General features: G+C 41.3%; 1 protein-coding gene across 2 annotated transcripts; it reads left to right on the forward strand.

The window, feature by feature from the left end:
* The first annotated feature begins 1,462 nt into the window (after window positions 1-1,462).
* On the forward strand, window positions 1,463-8,940 carry LOC311039904 (uncharacterized protein). 2 transcript variants are annotated; one of them, XR_014600216.1, is made up of 5 exons: window positions 1,463-1,918; window positions 3,956-4,071; window positions 5,545-5,981; window positions 7,219-8,201; window positions 8,423-8,940. XR_014600216.1 is itself a non-coding variant. In XM_084049914.1 (4 exons), exons 1-4 carry the CDS (start codon window positions 1,543-1,545, stop codon window positions 7,562-7,564), a joined length of 1,275 nt encoding a protein of 424 aa, XP_083906040.1. In that variant the 5' UTR covers window positions 1,463-1,542; the 3' UTR covers window positions 7,565-8,940. The 2 variants fall into 2 exon arrangements, 1 of the variants encoding a protein (XP_083906040.1); XM_084049914.1 differs by having other exon boundaries at window positions 7,219-8,940.
* The last annotated feature ends 3,285 nt before the right edge of the window (window positions 8,941-12,225 follow it).

A 12,225-nucleotide genomic window follows, 5' to 3' on the forward strand; every position in this document is an offset into this window, starting at 1 on the left:
GGATGCACTGGAGAAACAGCCTCTACGTGTGACTTGTATATAATTGTATGTTCTTATTTGTTTTGAATTCTTTTTATTTTTTTACTTTTATACTGTGTGTCTTATTTGTATGATATATGGACCCCCTGCGTGTCTGAAATAAAGTTTTGAATTTGAATGAGTGTAAGAGTACAAAAGTATTGGTATCAAAATGTAGGCTACTTTAAGTACCAAAAGCAGAAAGTTCTCATTATATCCCAAATGTCAAGATTTCAAATGTCTAAAATGTCTAAAAATCTTTTGGAAATAGCCGATCTACAAGCTCAATGGCCGAAATGTATATAGGGCTGAAGTGGTTAATGTATGTTTTGTAATAATAATAATCAAAATCTACAAAGTAACTAAAGTTTTCAAATAATTGGTGAAGTAAAGGTACAATATTTGCCTCTGAGATGTAGTGGAGTAGAAGTAAAAGTACTGTAAATTGGAAATACTCCAGTAAAGTAAAAGTACCTCAAAATTGTACTTAAGTACAGTACTTGAGCAAATATACTTAGTTACTTTACACCACTTGGGCGGGGGATGCATTTCCTGCCAGACAAATTCAGCAATACAGATTTTGTAGACCCCCAGGGGTCCTTGAGGACTAGTTCTGTAAATCAGAGTGTACAAATGGAACCAGTTTGTACACTCTCAGAGTTAGGGTTTTATGGTGTAGATTAGGGTCCCAGAGATAGAAAATGGTATGAAATGGGTGTCTGTGGCCTAATGCATATCAAATTGGGGGTCCTTGACCTTGACCACTGCTGCACCACAGAGAATCCAGGATATCACATGAAACTGTTAAGTGATAAGAGGGAATAACTCTCCGTGCCAGGAGGTGGCAGTAGTCTGCAGTAGTCTCATCAGCAATCTGGAGAAAACCGGGAGCTCAAGCAGCGTTGGTGCAGTGTTGCCATGTTCGCATATTATAAGCGACTTTTTCTTATTTAGGCTTGCTTCCCAATTTTTTATTATTTCTTAAACCAGTGGTTCTCAAATATGTTCATGAAAATGTTTTATGCCAGGGAGCATTTGTGTTAGAATGTTTCAAAAAATATTCCACATTTTATTGCAAGAGTTTTTGAAAATAGCAAATCTACAAGCTCACAATGCGACAAGTTGTGAGCTTGTAGCTCGGCTATTTGAAACAAATTAAACTTTAGTACCCTGACCCATGTATATAATCTGTCTGTCATTAATGTTTCGATGAATTGAGTACAAGGACCCCAATGGAAACAAGCCATAGGCTTTCTTGGGTTTAAAATCCTCTTAGCAGACCTTGTATTGAACTGTAATTTCCTGTGCTGTTTTTTTGCAAATAAAGTATTCAATCAATCAAACATACAGTAGTAGACCTGGTTGCTTATTTCTCTCGCAAGATCTGGCAACACAGCAAAAAAAACAGAAGCTGGACCAATCAGCTTTGTGGAGGAAAAAAATGGCCACTCACATAAACAAACAAATCGGAGGAGCATTTCTACATGATTCTTAACGCTAGTACTCTCTGGTTTCTTGTGAATAATGGTACTGGCCAGTGTAAACGCGCGACGGGCTCTTACCCTGTCCTTTCTGGGCCTGTTGGTCCTGAGACAGATGAAGCAGAAGCAGAAGAATAGAGGGAAACAAGTCCAACTGACCAAGAAGAAACGTACTAGATGGGTGAAGAAACGCCTCCTGGAGCGACAGGCTCAGGCAGGAGCTTTCTCTGACCCACTGTGCCAGGAGGAGCTCGCTAATGAGCCCGCGAGTTTCAGTAACTTCGCCAAGCTCTTTCCCGCGCAGTTCCAACAGCTGTCCGAGCTGGTCTCTCCTGTCATCCGCAGGCAGAACACCAACTACCGAGACTGTATCTCTGTGGGGGAACGTCTCATGGTTACCCTGCGCTTCTTGGCGACAGGTGAGCTTAGTAGATATTTTTTTTCCTACATAGGCTACCTTCTGTCTAGCCCTAGATCAGGGGTCTGGGACCCCTAGGGGGTCCTCAGAGCTACTATAGGGGGTCCGCCAAATCTTTTTGTGATATGATTTTAATTTTTTACCTTAACCACTTGAACCCTAACATCCCTTTTCTGAGGAGAACTGTGAGGATGTGCTATTTAGCGGCTGGAAATCAGTACAGAGCCAGGTACTAGGTTGCAACCAGAAGGTGTATTTATTCACCAGAAATACATACAGGAACATGGACATCACATAGAAGCGCAGCGCTCCACCCTCAACAGAGGCAAGTGACTGCTTTTTATGCTCAGCTGAGCTAATGAGCCAGCCTGGACTATACCATTATAAGGGGTGTTCTAACTCAGAGCATAACATACAATACATAAATAAACACACCATAAATACTTAAAATACCCTTAACCCCCACAAGTATATTCAAAGTGACTGAACTACAAAATACTCTTTCCCCTCTACTACAACCATAAGCAACTCTAAAACACATCACAACCCCCTCTGCTATTCTAACTTGGTCCAGCCCAATTACACTGGACAGAACAGCTCCACTTGAACAGTAACCGTTAAGATTCCAATCATCACTCAACATTACCTATCTTACACCAACATATTGCACTCAAGTCTCTATTGCACTCATTCTATTCTACACATTGCATTGCTCCTCCTAATTACCACTAAACATTTGTCTCCAGGTGGAACTACGTAGCTGAGTGGCCAGCTCAACAAACAGGAAACACAATTCAAATGTTCAGTTACAAATGTATTCAATCAACAATAAAATCAGGACTGTGCAAAATACAACTGTGCAAATAATTAAAGTGCCAATATCTAAAGTGCCCATATGCTGTGCAAATATTGTTCAATTAATAAGGGTTCAAGTACATGTTTAACATAGTAACAGAGGTCCTCTCTGTTACAAGAACTTTAGCCAAAAATAGCAGATCTACAAGCTCACAACGCCTCGCAGCGCGAGGCGTTGTGAGCTTGTAGATCTGCTATTTTTGGCAAAGAGGTATAGGTGTAGAGGGGGGGAAGTCTAATCTGGAACACAATTTTATACAATATAGAGGGGGTCCCTGCTTCATCTCTCTCTCAGCTAGGGGGTCCTTGGCCTGAAAACGTTGAAGACCCCTGCCCTAGATAAAGACTCTGGTAGTGTTTGATGTGTTTGATCGATTTTGATGACATTCTTCTCCAAACATCTACAAATGCAAAATAGAAAGTGCTTACCCGCGTGCCCCAAATGTTAACTCGGTGTCCGGTGTGTTTGTGTAATGTATTAGTCCATATTTTTCAATAAAGTGTTTTAATCCCGTCTGTGGCCGATTCTGGCGGAAGTTCCCAATGGGTGGTAGTGACGGGCGCATCCGGTGAAAGCCGCAATTACACTCAATGTAAACGGGAAGTAAACGAGGGGGGGAAATGGCGTTCGGCCACAGACAGGATTAAAACATGTCTTTATTGAAAAATAGGGACTAATACATTGCACAACCACGTCGGAAACCAAGTTAACATTTGGGGCACACGGGTAAGCACTTTATATTTTGTATATGTTTGGAGAAGTACAGGCTTTGGAGCTGACATTCCAGGGCAATCTGGGGGGCTGGTATCTTAAGAGTGGTAAAGAAGAGATAAGAAATGTCAAAAAGTAACTAGTAACTAAAGTTTTCAAATAATTGTAGTTCAGCAAAATGTACAATATTTGCCTCTTGATATGTAGTGGAGTACAAGTACAAGTATTGAAAATTGGTAATACTGAAGAAATTAAATTGTACTTGAGTGCATGTACTGAGTTATTTTACACCATTCTATGCATGTTATTCTTAAATAAAATAAATATTTGATTACCTATGGTAATATCTTTGTTAAAGTGGCATTCTAATCAAAACGGCTTGCTTACATTCCAAACAATGTATGGTGATGATTTGTACCTGCAATGGTTATTTCTAACAGGATAATTGTGTGTGCTTGTATACGCTTACAGGGGAGAGCTTCCGGTGCCTGTCCTACAAGTTCCGAATGGGATTATCAACAGTTGGAAAATTTGTCCCTGAAACGTGTGCCGCAATCTACGAGGTTTTAAAAGAGAAATACCTAAAGGTATGTGGCCAATGCCATTTGTTTTGCTTCTGATTTGAGCCTCTGTTGATAGCTTCCCACATACACACACACACACAGAAACAAAGTAGAATACAAAAATCTAAACACAACCTAGGCTACACATAACTATTGTTATAAGTTACTACTCTGTCTACTTGGGGAAAACGCAACTCTGACTGGGATGGTAGACAGACAGATACAGAGTATTTGTGTTATTTTGGTTCTCTGAAACCATTGGTCCGACCACATTCCCACTCGGCACCACACACCCCCAGGCCATCTGGGACACACACGGCAAGTTTGAGGTCAACCGGTCAGACAGTGCCAGGGTCTTTAGCTCTATACGGGAACGGTGGGCGTTGTCATATTCTAATACAGACTGAATACCCCATCTCAGCACCAGCCTCAGTGGCTCGCCTTGTTATTCACTAGACTCCCAACCCACACCCCATGTGATCGACTCCCGCTGATGACACTACTTTTTCCAACAACCGCAGGCTACTTTTTTTCGCCGATAAAGTATAGTTTTGCACCGCGATGGAGGGGCGCAGTCTCAAGCAAACTTGAGCCACGACGAGAGGCACCACCGAGCGCGCTAAAGCGTGCGAGTTGCCTTGCCGAACGTTGCAAAGTTCGCTTGAGCCAAGGGTCAAGCTCAATGTATAGATTGATATCAAAAGGTAGGGTAAGGGATATTTTTTGGTTAAAACAAAAAGTATTTTGTTAAAAGGGTCAAGCTCTATATTCTGATAGTAATCATTGCTATAGAGTGTTTGTTCAGTAACGGCGGTCTCCCTGTCTCTCCAGCTCTTAAATTAATAGAAACCACATTTTCACGTAGGTGACAGAATTTCAGCCAATCAGGAGAGCGTACCCATTTATGAGCTTAATTTCTATAGTGTTCTAGTTCCAGTTTCACTTTTTTAATCTCGATCCTGACCGAGTTCTCTATCCTGATTGGATAAGACTGGTATCCTGACCTGAAAATGCATTTTCTGTTTGAAAAGGAGCTGGAGAGACATGGAGACTCCTGTTACTGAACAAACACTCTATAACAATTAGTGAGTGGCTGAGTGCTATAAGTATCTATAGTATTTAACACTTATTTTAACCAAAGAAAATCACTTACCCTACCCTTAACTTATAAGTTAACTGATTAAGAATGGGAAAGCATCTGTGTCAATTTAGATTTGAGCTAAAAAGCATTGTTTTATACTTTGGCTATTAAAAAATGGCAGATATACAAGCTCATAGCGCATCTCAAAATATTTTGAGATTGGGGGGCCGGCCACTAAATACATATCATTTTGGGGGTCCTTGACATGAAAAGGTTTTGAGAACCACTGATATAGCGACATACGTTTTTCAGAAAACCGTTTTAAACCGATTTAGAAGACATTTGTAGAATCTACAGGTCTTCATGGGTTAAATCATAAAAAACTAATTCTATTGTATATTCTTGATTTCTTTCAGTGCCCTGACACCATGGAAGAGTGGCAGCAAGTAGCCGATGAATTCCAGGCTAAGTGGAACTTCCCCAACTGCCTAGGTGCTTTGGACGAGAAACTCGTCAACATTCGGCCCCCGCCAAAAAGTGGATCAACGGTGTACAACAACAAGTATAGATACTCCATAATGGCTCTGGTGGACAGCGGTTACAAATTCTTGTACGTCGACGTCGGGTGCAACGGGTCGATTTCAAGCGACAGCGTGTTTGCCGGATGCACACTGCACGAGGCCCTGCAGAGGAGGATATCCAGCATCCCTGTCTCCGCCGTACCGCTGCCCGCTTCCGACCAGCTGGCTCCTTACAGCATCGTGGCAGACGAGGCGTTTCCCCTGAAGGAGCACATCATGACGCCGTATCCCAACCGCACGACTACTGACGAGCGGCGCGTCTTCAATTACAGGTAGGGCTGCCTGTCACGAATCATGATTACACATTTTTAAAGACCCTGTAAACAGGAAATGCCTTATTTGGGCATTTCCTGCTGAGAGCAGTTTTTTTCTGGGAGGTGAGTTTCAGTGATGTCATCGGAATCACTGATGGCAGAAGACTGGTGTAGTTTGGAATTATGCCACGGTACACCGAAGTTATACCAGTCTTCTGATGCTATTCACCTGCTTCCTAGGCTGTGTGTTTTCCACTTTCTGTCGATTTGATCCAATGAAATCCAATGAAACTGGTCAGATGACCAACGATATCGAATGAAATCGACAGGAAGTGGAAAACACACAACCCAGGAAACAGGTGAATACCCTAGACGAGTGCACCGCCATCTTTAGGCCAGTGTGTCATGCTATACCCTAGAGTGCACCGCCATCTTCTGGCTATAATAAGGATTTCACTGCCTTCAGTGGACACTCCCCCACAGCCCTGCAAAAATAAACTACATTTATTTTTCATGACTTTGAAACCAATTTTGATATACTTAACAATTTGTTTTACTCATTCTAATTTGGCTGGGTGGTTTATAACATATCATTCTGTGGTCTGACAAAATGTGAATACATAATACTGCTTATATGCTTTAGAAAACATTTTTAAGAATCGCCTCAGGTCTTAATGAGTTAAAGGAGAATTGCGCCCGGCGTTTTTCATACCTTTTAATGTTATGATATCCTAGGATTTCATAACTCCATCCCGGGTCCGCGGCAGCTAAAAACTCGCGCCTATGGGACTTGTTCTAAACCGCGTATTTGAATAGCTTTTTTTTTTTTTTTTTGAGATCTGACGTTCATAGTGACAGAACACTATGCAACGTGATTGTCTTGAATGCGCCCCCACCCGAAGTCTTCCGGTGTCTCGCTAAAGCTCGTCCTAGGATATCATAACATCATATAAAAGGTAAGAAAAAACGTCGGGCGGAATTCTCCTTTAACGATTTAGTTGTGTGTTTGGCCATTGAACATTGGAACATATGAAGCCTTTTAGGCTTCGTAATTAAAGATTGCACATGGGGTAGATACGACAAATAACTGAAATATATACAAAGAAATTATTGACACTTTTAATAATTTTATACATGATCTACAAGCTTCGTGACCCGTTGTAAGCTTGTAGATCAGCTATTTCTGCTTTTTTTAAATATTTGAAAATGTGTGAAAAAGACGATTATGTAATAATTGTGAAACGCCTAATTACAGGTTGTCCCGAGCTCGGAGGGTGGCGGAGAACGCCTTTGGCGTCCTGGCCAGCCGCTTTCAGGTCCTCCTCACGACCGTTAATCTCCAGGACACGGGCAAATCGGAGGCCGTCGACTTCCTGTGCACCGAGGGCGCTAACCTGTACTTGGAGGGGGTGGTCGACCGGGAAAGACCCCAGGATCACGTCGTCGTCCCAGGAAGTTGGAGACGAGACCCTGTCTTACAGCAGGCCCCTCAGCCGCGCACCTACAATGCAAAGACACGCGCCAAGCAGCACAGAGACGACCTGTGCCGTTACTTCAATTCTGATGTCGGTGCTGTGCCTTTTCAGTGGGACAGGATTTAGTTGGTCCTTTACTTTGACTTTATTTGTTTATTTAGACGGGACACTTCATATTAATGAACAGTACATATGACACTTCATATTAATGAATGACATTAATATGACATGTAATGTAAATACACCGGATTTAGCAAAGATGCTAATTTACATCTGCAGTCCCCACTAAAAACAAATAAAAACAAAAACAGGCATACAGTGGAGTTGAAACGGAGCATAGTATATAAATACAAGAACAGAGATACAAAACTGGTACAAAAGGTGAAAAAGTGTATCTATTAAGGTTAAGACTAAAACAATTTTAACAAGAAAATGGCAGCGTTTTAGAGGGAAATATATATGTGTACACTAATGTGAATTGTGTATACAGTGCAGTATTACTTTCAAGTAGTACAGGATAGAGGTGATGAGACTAATGAAGTTCACATGTTGGGTGTCTATATTGAAGACATGAACATCCTGTAGTTCACATGTTGTTGGTGTCTATATTGAAGACATGAACATCCTGTAGTTCACATTGTTGGGTGTCTATATTGAAGACATGAACATCCTGTAGAGTTCCAATTGAACTCCAGCCTCCACTGATCAGCAGCCTGTTGTCTGACACTGGAAGTGCTGCATGGAACCCCCGACCGAGGCAGTGGTGGCATGTTCTCATATTTCACAGCAGTGTACTCCATAAAAACAAGGTCTAGAATGTGGAGATCCTTGAGGTAGGTTGAAGTCATCCGGCCACCGAAGATGAAACAGCTTCTTTGACAGTAGAGTCATCGAGTGCCCAAGCCTAGACAGAAGTGGTTTTCCCCTCTAGGTATTTCCTACGTGTGCCATTGTTACCAAGTGGGATTGTAGATCGGCTTAAAGTAAAATGAAGGTGTTTATTTTGCTTCAGGCCTGGATAACGTAAGGGAAAATATAACTAAAGACAAAGCAGGTTAACAAAGAGGTAAGGTGTCAGCCTCTCCCCATGGCAGCCCACATTAAATCGAGCTGTTCCCTTTAGTCTACAGACTTCACCCCTGGCTATCAAATCAAACACCCCCAGTGCAGTAGCAATCCACCCATGATGCTCCCCATATTAATCTTTTTTTGCGTTCTCTAACTACCACAAGAATATAAAGCGTTCAGGTTGCTGCATGTTGTTCAAGGGATGTACAATATTCCAGTAGAAGTACTTTTTTATTACAAAGTCATACATTATTACTAAAGATGGATATTGCTTCCTTGTTTTTCCTCCATTGCTACAGAATGTGAGAGCTTTGCTTATTCTGTTGTAGCCTTTGTAAATAAAAAGTTGTGTTTTTTTTTATCATGCCCCTTTCTATACTTTCTTTTTAACCGTCTCAAACACGCCGAATAGCAGAAGTAGCTGATCTACACACTGTGTCACATTGTGATGTGTTCTGACCTTGTAGATATATTTTCAACAAATCCTATTTTCACCAAAAGCAGAGAGCTGTGCGTGTTCTAAATGACTATAGCCTAAACCAGGGGTCTTCAATGTTTTTCTGGCCAAGGACCCGTGAGCTGAGGGAGAGACAAAGCAGAGAGACCAAATGTAAAGAGACTACATTGTATAAAACTGTGTTGCGTGTTAAACTTGATAAGAAGCTTTAGTTTCAAAGCTAGCTCACCATATTTAGCTGATCAGTGTCTGTTGACTGTTTGGAGATTTGTAACTAGCTTGGGAAGTATTCCACAGGTTTTCCTTTGAACCCATTAAGACCGGGAAAGCATCTGTCATTTTAGATTGTATACTTTGGCTATTCAAAAATAGCAGATCTACAAGCTCAAAGCGCGGCATCGAGTTCGTAGAAAAATGTGTGCAAATCTTTGAATATATATATATATTTTTAAGCAAATCTTTACGAAATCTTTGCTTCTGGGGATTCTACAAATGTCTAAATCCTAACAGTTTTTTGAAAAACTTTTGTTACTATAATCAGTGGTTCTCAAACGTTTTCATGTCAAGGACCGCCAAAATGATATGTATTTGGCCGTGGACCCCCATCTCAAAATATATTGTTCGAGGGACCCCCAAGAAGCAAAGATTTGAGTTAAAGATGTTTGCTTTACAAATTCATCACGATTCTTCAAAAATAGCAGATCTACAAGCTCATACCGCGGCACGCCGCTATGAGCCTATATCTGTTATTTTTGAATAGCCAAAGAAAGCTAAAAATGACACACAGATGCATTCCCGGTCTTAAAGGGTTAAGTGCCTATCTCAAGTGATGCTGCAACTTCCATGGCTTCATAGAACATAGAACTTCAATGTTTTTCTTTGACCATTTAAAAAAAGTAAAGATAATGGCATGTACTTTACTCTTTTATGGCGGGGGCGGTTACAAATATTTGGTGCCCCCCCCCCCCCTGTAGTAACTGAGAACCCCCTAGGGCATTGTTTCTCAAAGTGGGGTCCGGGGACCCCCAGGGGTACTTGAGGGGGTTCCAGGGGGTCCCCAGCTAAATGATGGACAGGAACCAAATGGGCCCTTATGGGTCTGTAACTCAAAGTGTACAAATGGAACCAAATGGACCCGTTACATTAACATTGATTTTACAATATAAATTGGGGTCCCAGAGATATAAATGCCATTAAATGGGGGTCCGTAGCCTAATGCATGTTAAACTGGGGGTCCTTGAAATTAAAATGGTTGAGAATCACTGCTAGAGCCGTAAAAACCTTTTCTTATTCCTGGCTTATCTTTTGAAATGGGGGTCCGCGGGGTAATAAGTGTCAATTTGGGGGTCCTTGACATGAAAAAGTTTGAGAACCACTGCCCTAGAGGTCTGTTGAAGACCCCTAAACTTTAGCTATCCCTCTAGCCACCACAAGAACAAAAGCCTTCAGATGCTGGACAGTCACTAAACATACATGAATGGCGGTCACTTCACCTTACTTGAATGCAGATCTCAACTTTGCTGTCCTACGTGTCTATGCTGCCACCTGCTGGACAAGTTAAACCTCTGCCACTTCAAATAGCAGGTGTACTGTGTATGCAAAACAGAGTCAGTACACTTTGGGTCTAATTATGCAAAACTAAAGAGGTGTCCTGGGTTCAGAGTGGTGGAAGGTGTGTAGATAGTATAATGAAACTACTGACTAAAATTGTTACAGATGCCAGTCAAACAGATACATGTCAAGCCTAAGTTTCTGGTCTGGAGCGGCTGTTAATTGGGTAAAATAGGTGTTAAAACGATGATTACAAGCCCCCCAAGGGCCACCTAGGAGTAAAGTACACTTCCTATGGAATTCTGGATAGTAGAAAGTTTGATACAGCAGAGCTGAGATTCACAAGGGAAGTGGAAATGCTGTTCACAAATCACAGCTTACTGAGCTTAGCCTAACACACATGAGCACTATGCTTAAACTCCATTCTCCCTGCTCATTGTATTAGCCTCAAGAGGCTCTGACTGGAGAAGACGGTATGATATGTAAGTTTGCTCTATGGTAGAGGTTTTCAACAGGTGGTCCGCTGGTGGTCAGTGAAGCTATTGCATGTGGTCCCTGACCATGCATTTAGTAATGAAGGAAAGTGAAAGATTTTTATTTTTATTCCACGGAACAGTGCATTAACGACATGGTGACCTATGATGACGTGTCAATGCTGTCAGTTACTGGGAAGTCGGAGGTCAAGAAATTCCACAGAAAAGGGAATTAGAATCTCAAGAAGGGGAAGTGTACCAGATTGTCCGATTGAGTAATCATTATTAAGAAATGTGCCCATACACGTGTCTGCTTACTCATACATAAGATCCAAATCAGTAAATCAGTTAACATGAGTTTTATGGAAGGTTGGAAAAAGTAAGAGAACAGAATAAGGGTAACCGTGGGATAGGAATAGATCAGTGGTTCTCTAAACCTAATTATGCCAAGGACCACTCGTAGTCTGTGGACCATTGATTGAGAAACAGGTGGATGTATAGAGATGGGATGCATAGCAAGTGTTATTCCCACCCAACACAACAGTGGTCCCCAGGTTGATTCTTAGTCAGGGTGGTGGTCCCTGGTTCACAATCAGTTGAAAACCCCTGGTCTATGGTTAACTTTAAGTCATCCATAAGAGCTGTATGCTGAATGTTTTTGTTCTCTTTTACATTGGAAATGTATTTATCATTTATTTTATTTTATTTTTCTGTAGTAATTATCTCTGCCAAATCTGCCTCCCCAACTGACACCGAGTGCTGCGCTATGAGCTTGTAGATCTGCTATTTTTGAATAGCCAAAGTGTAAAATAATGCTTTTTGGCTCAAATAAAAAAATGACAGATGCGTCCCAGGTCTTAATGGGTTAAGTCATCCATAAGAGCTGTATGCTGAATGTTTTTGTTCTCTTTTACATTGGAAATGTATTTATAATGTATTTTATTTTATTTTTCTGTAGTAGGCTAATTATCTATCTGCCTCCCCAACTGATACTGTACATGGCACTCAGTTTACACACAAAGAACCACACAATGAAAATAAATCAATACAGCAGAAGCGATCTTGTCTTGTCTTAGCGATGTTGTCTTGTTTTAGCATACAGTCGTACTACACTATCATTGATGCCTGGAACAAGAATGAAAAGAGTGATTGGGGGAAGAGGTGTATACCAGTGGTTCTCAAACTTTTTCATGTCAAGGACCCCCAAATTGACACTTATTAGCTTGCGGACCCCCATT

This window comes from Gymnoscopelus microlampas, assembly GCF_963454915.1.
Source record: "Gymnoscopelus microlampas genome assembly, chromosome: 23".
NCBI classification, from domain to species: Eukaryota; Metazoa; Chordata; class Actinopteri; order Myctophiformes; family Myctophidae; genus Gymnoscopelus; species Gymnoscopelus microlampas.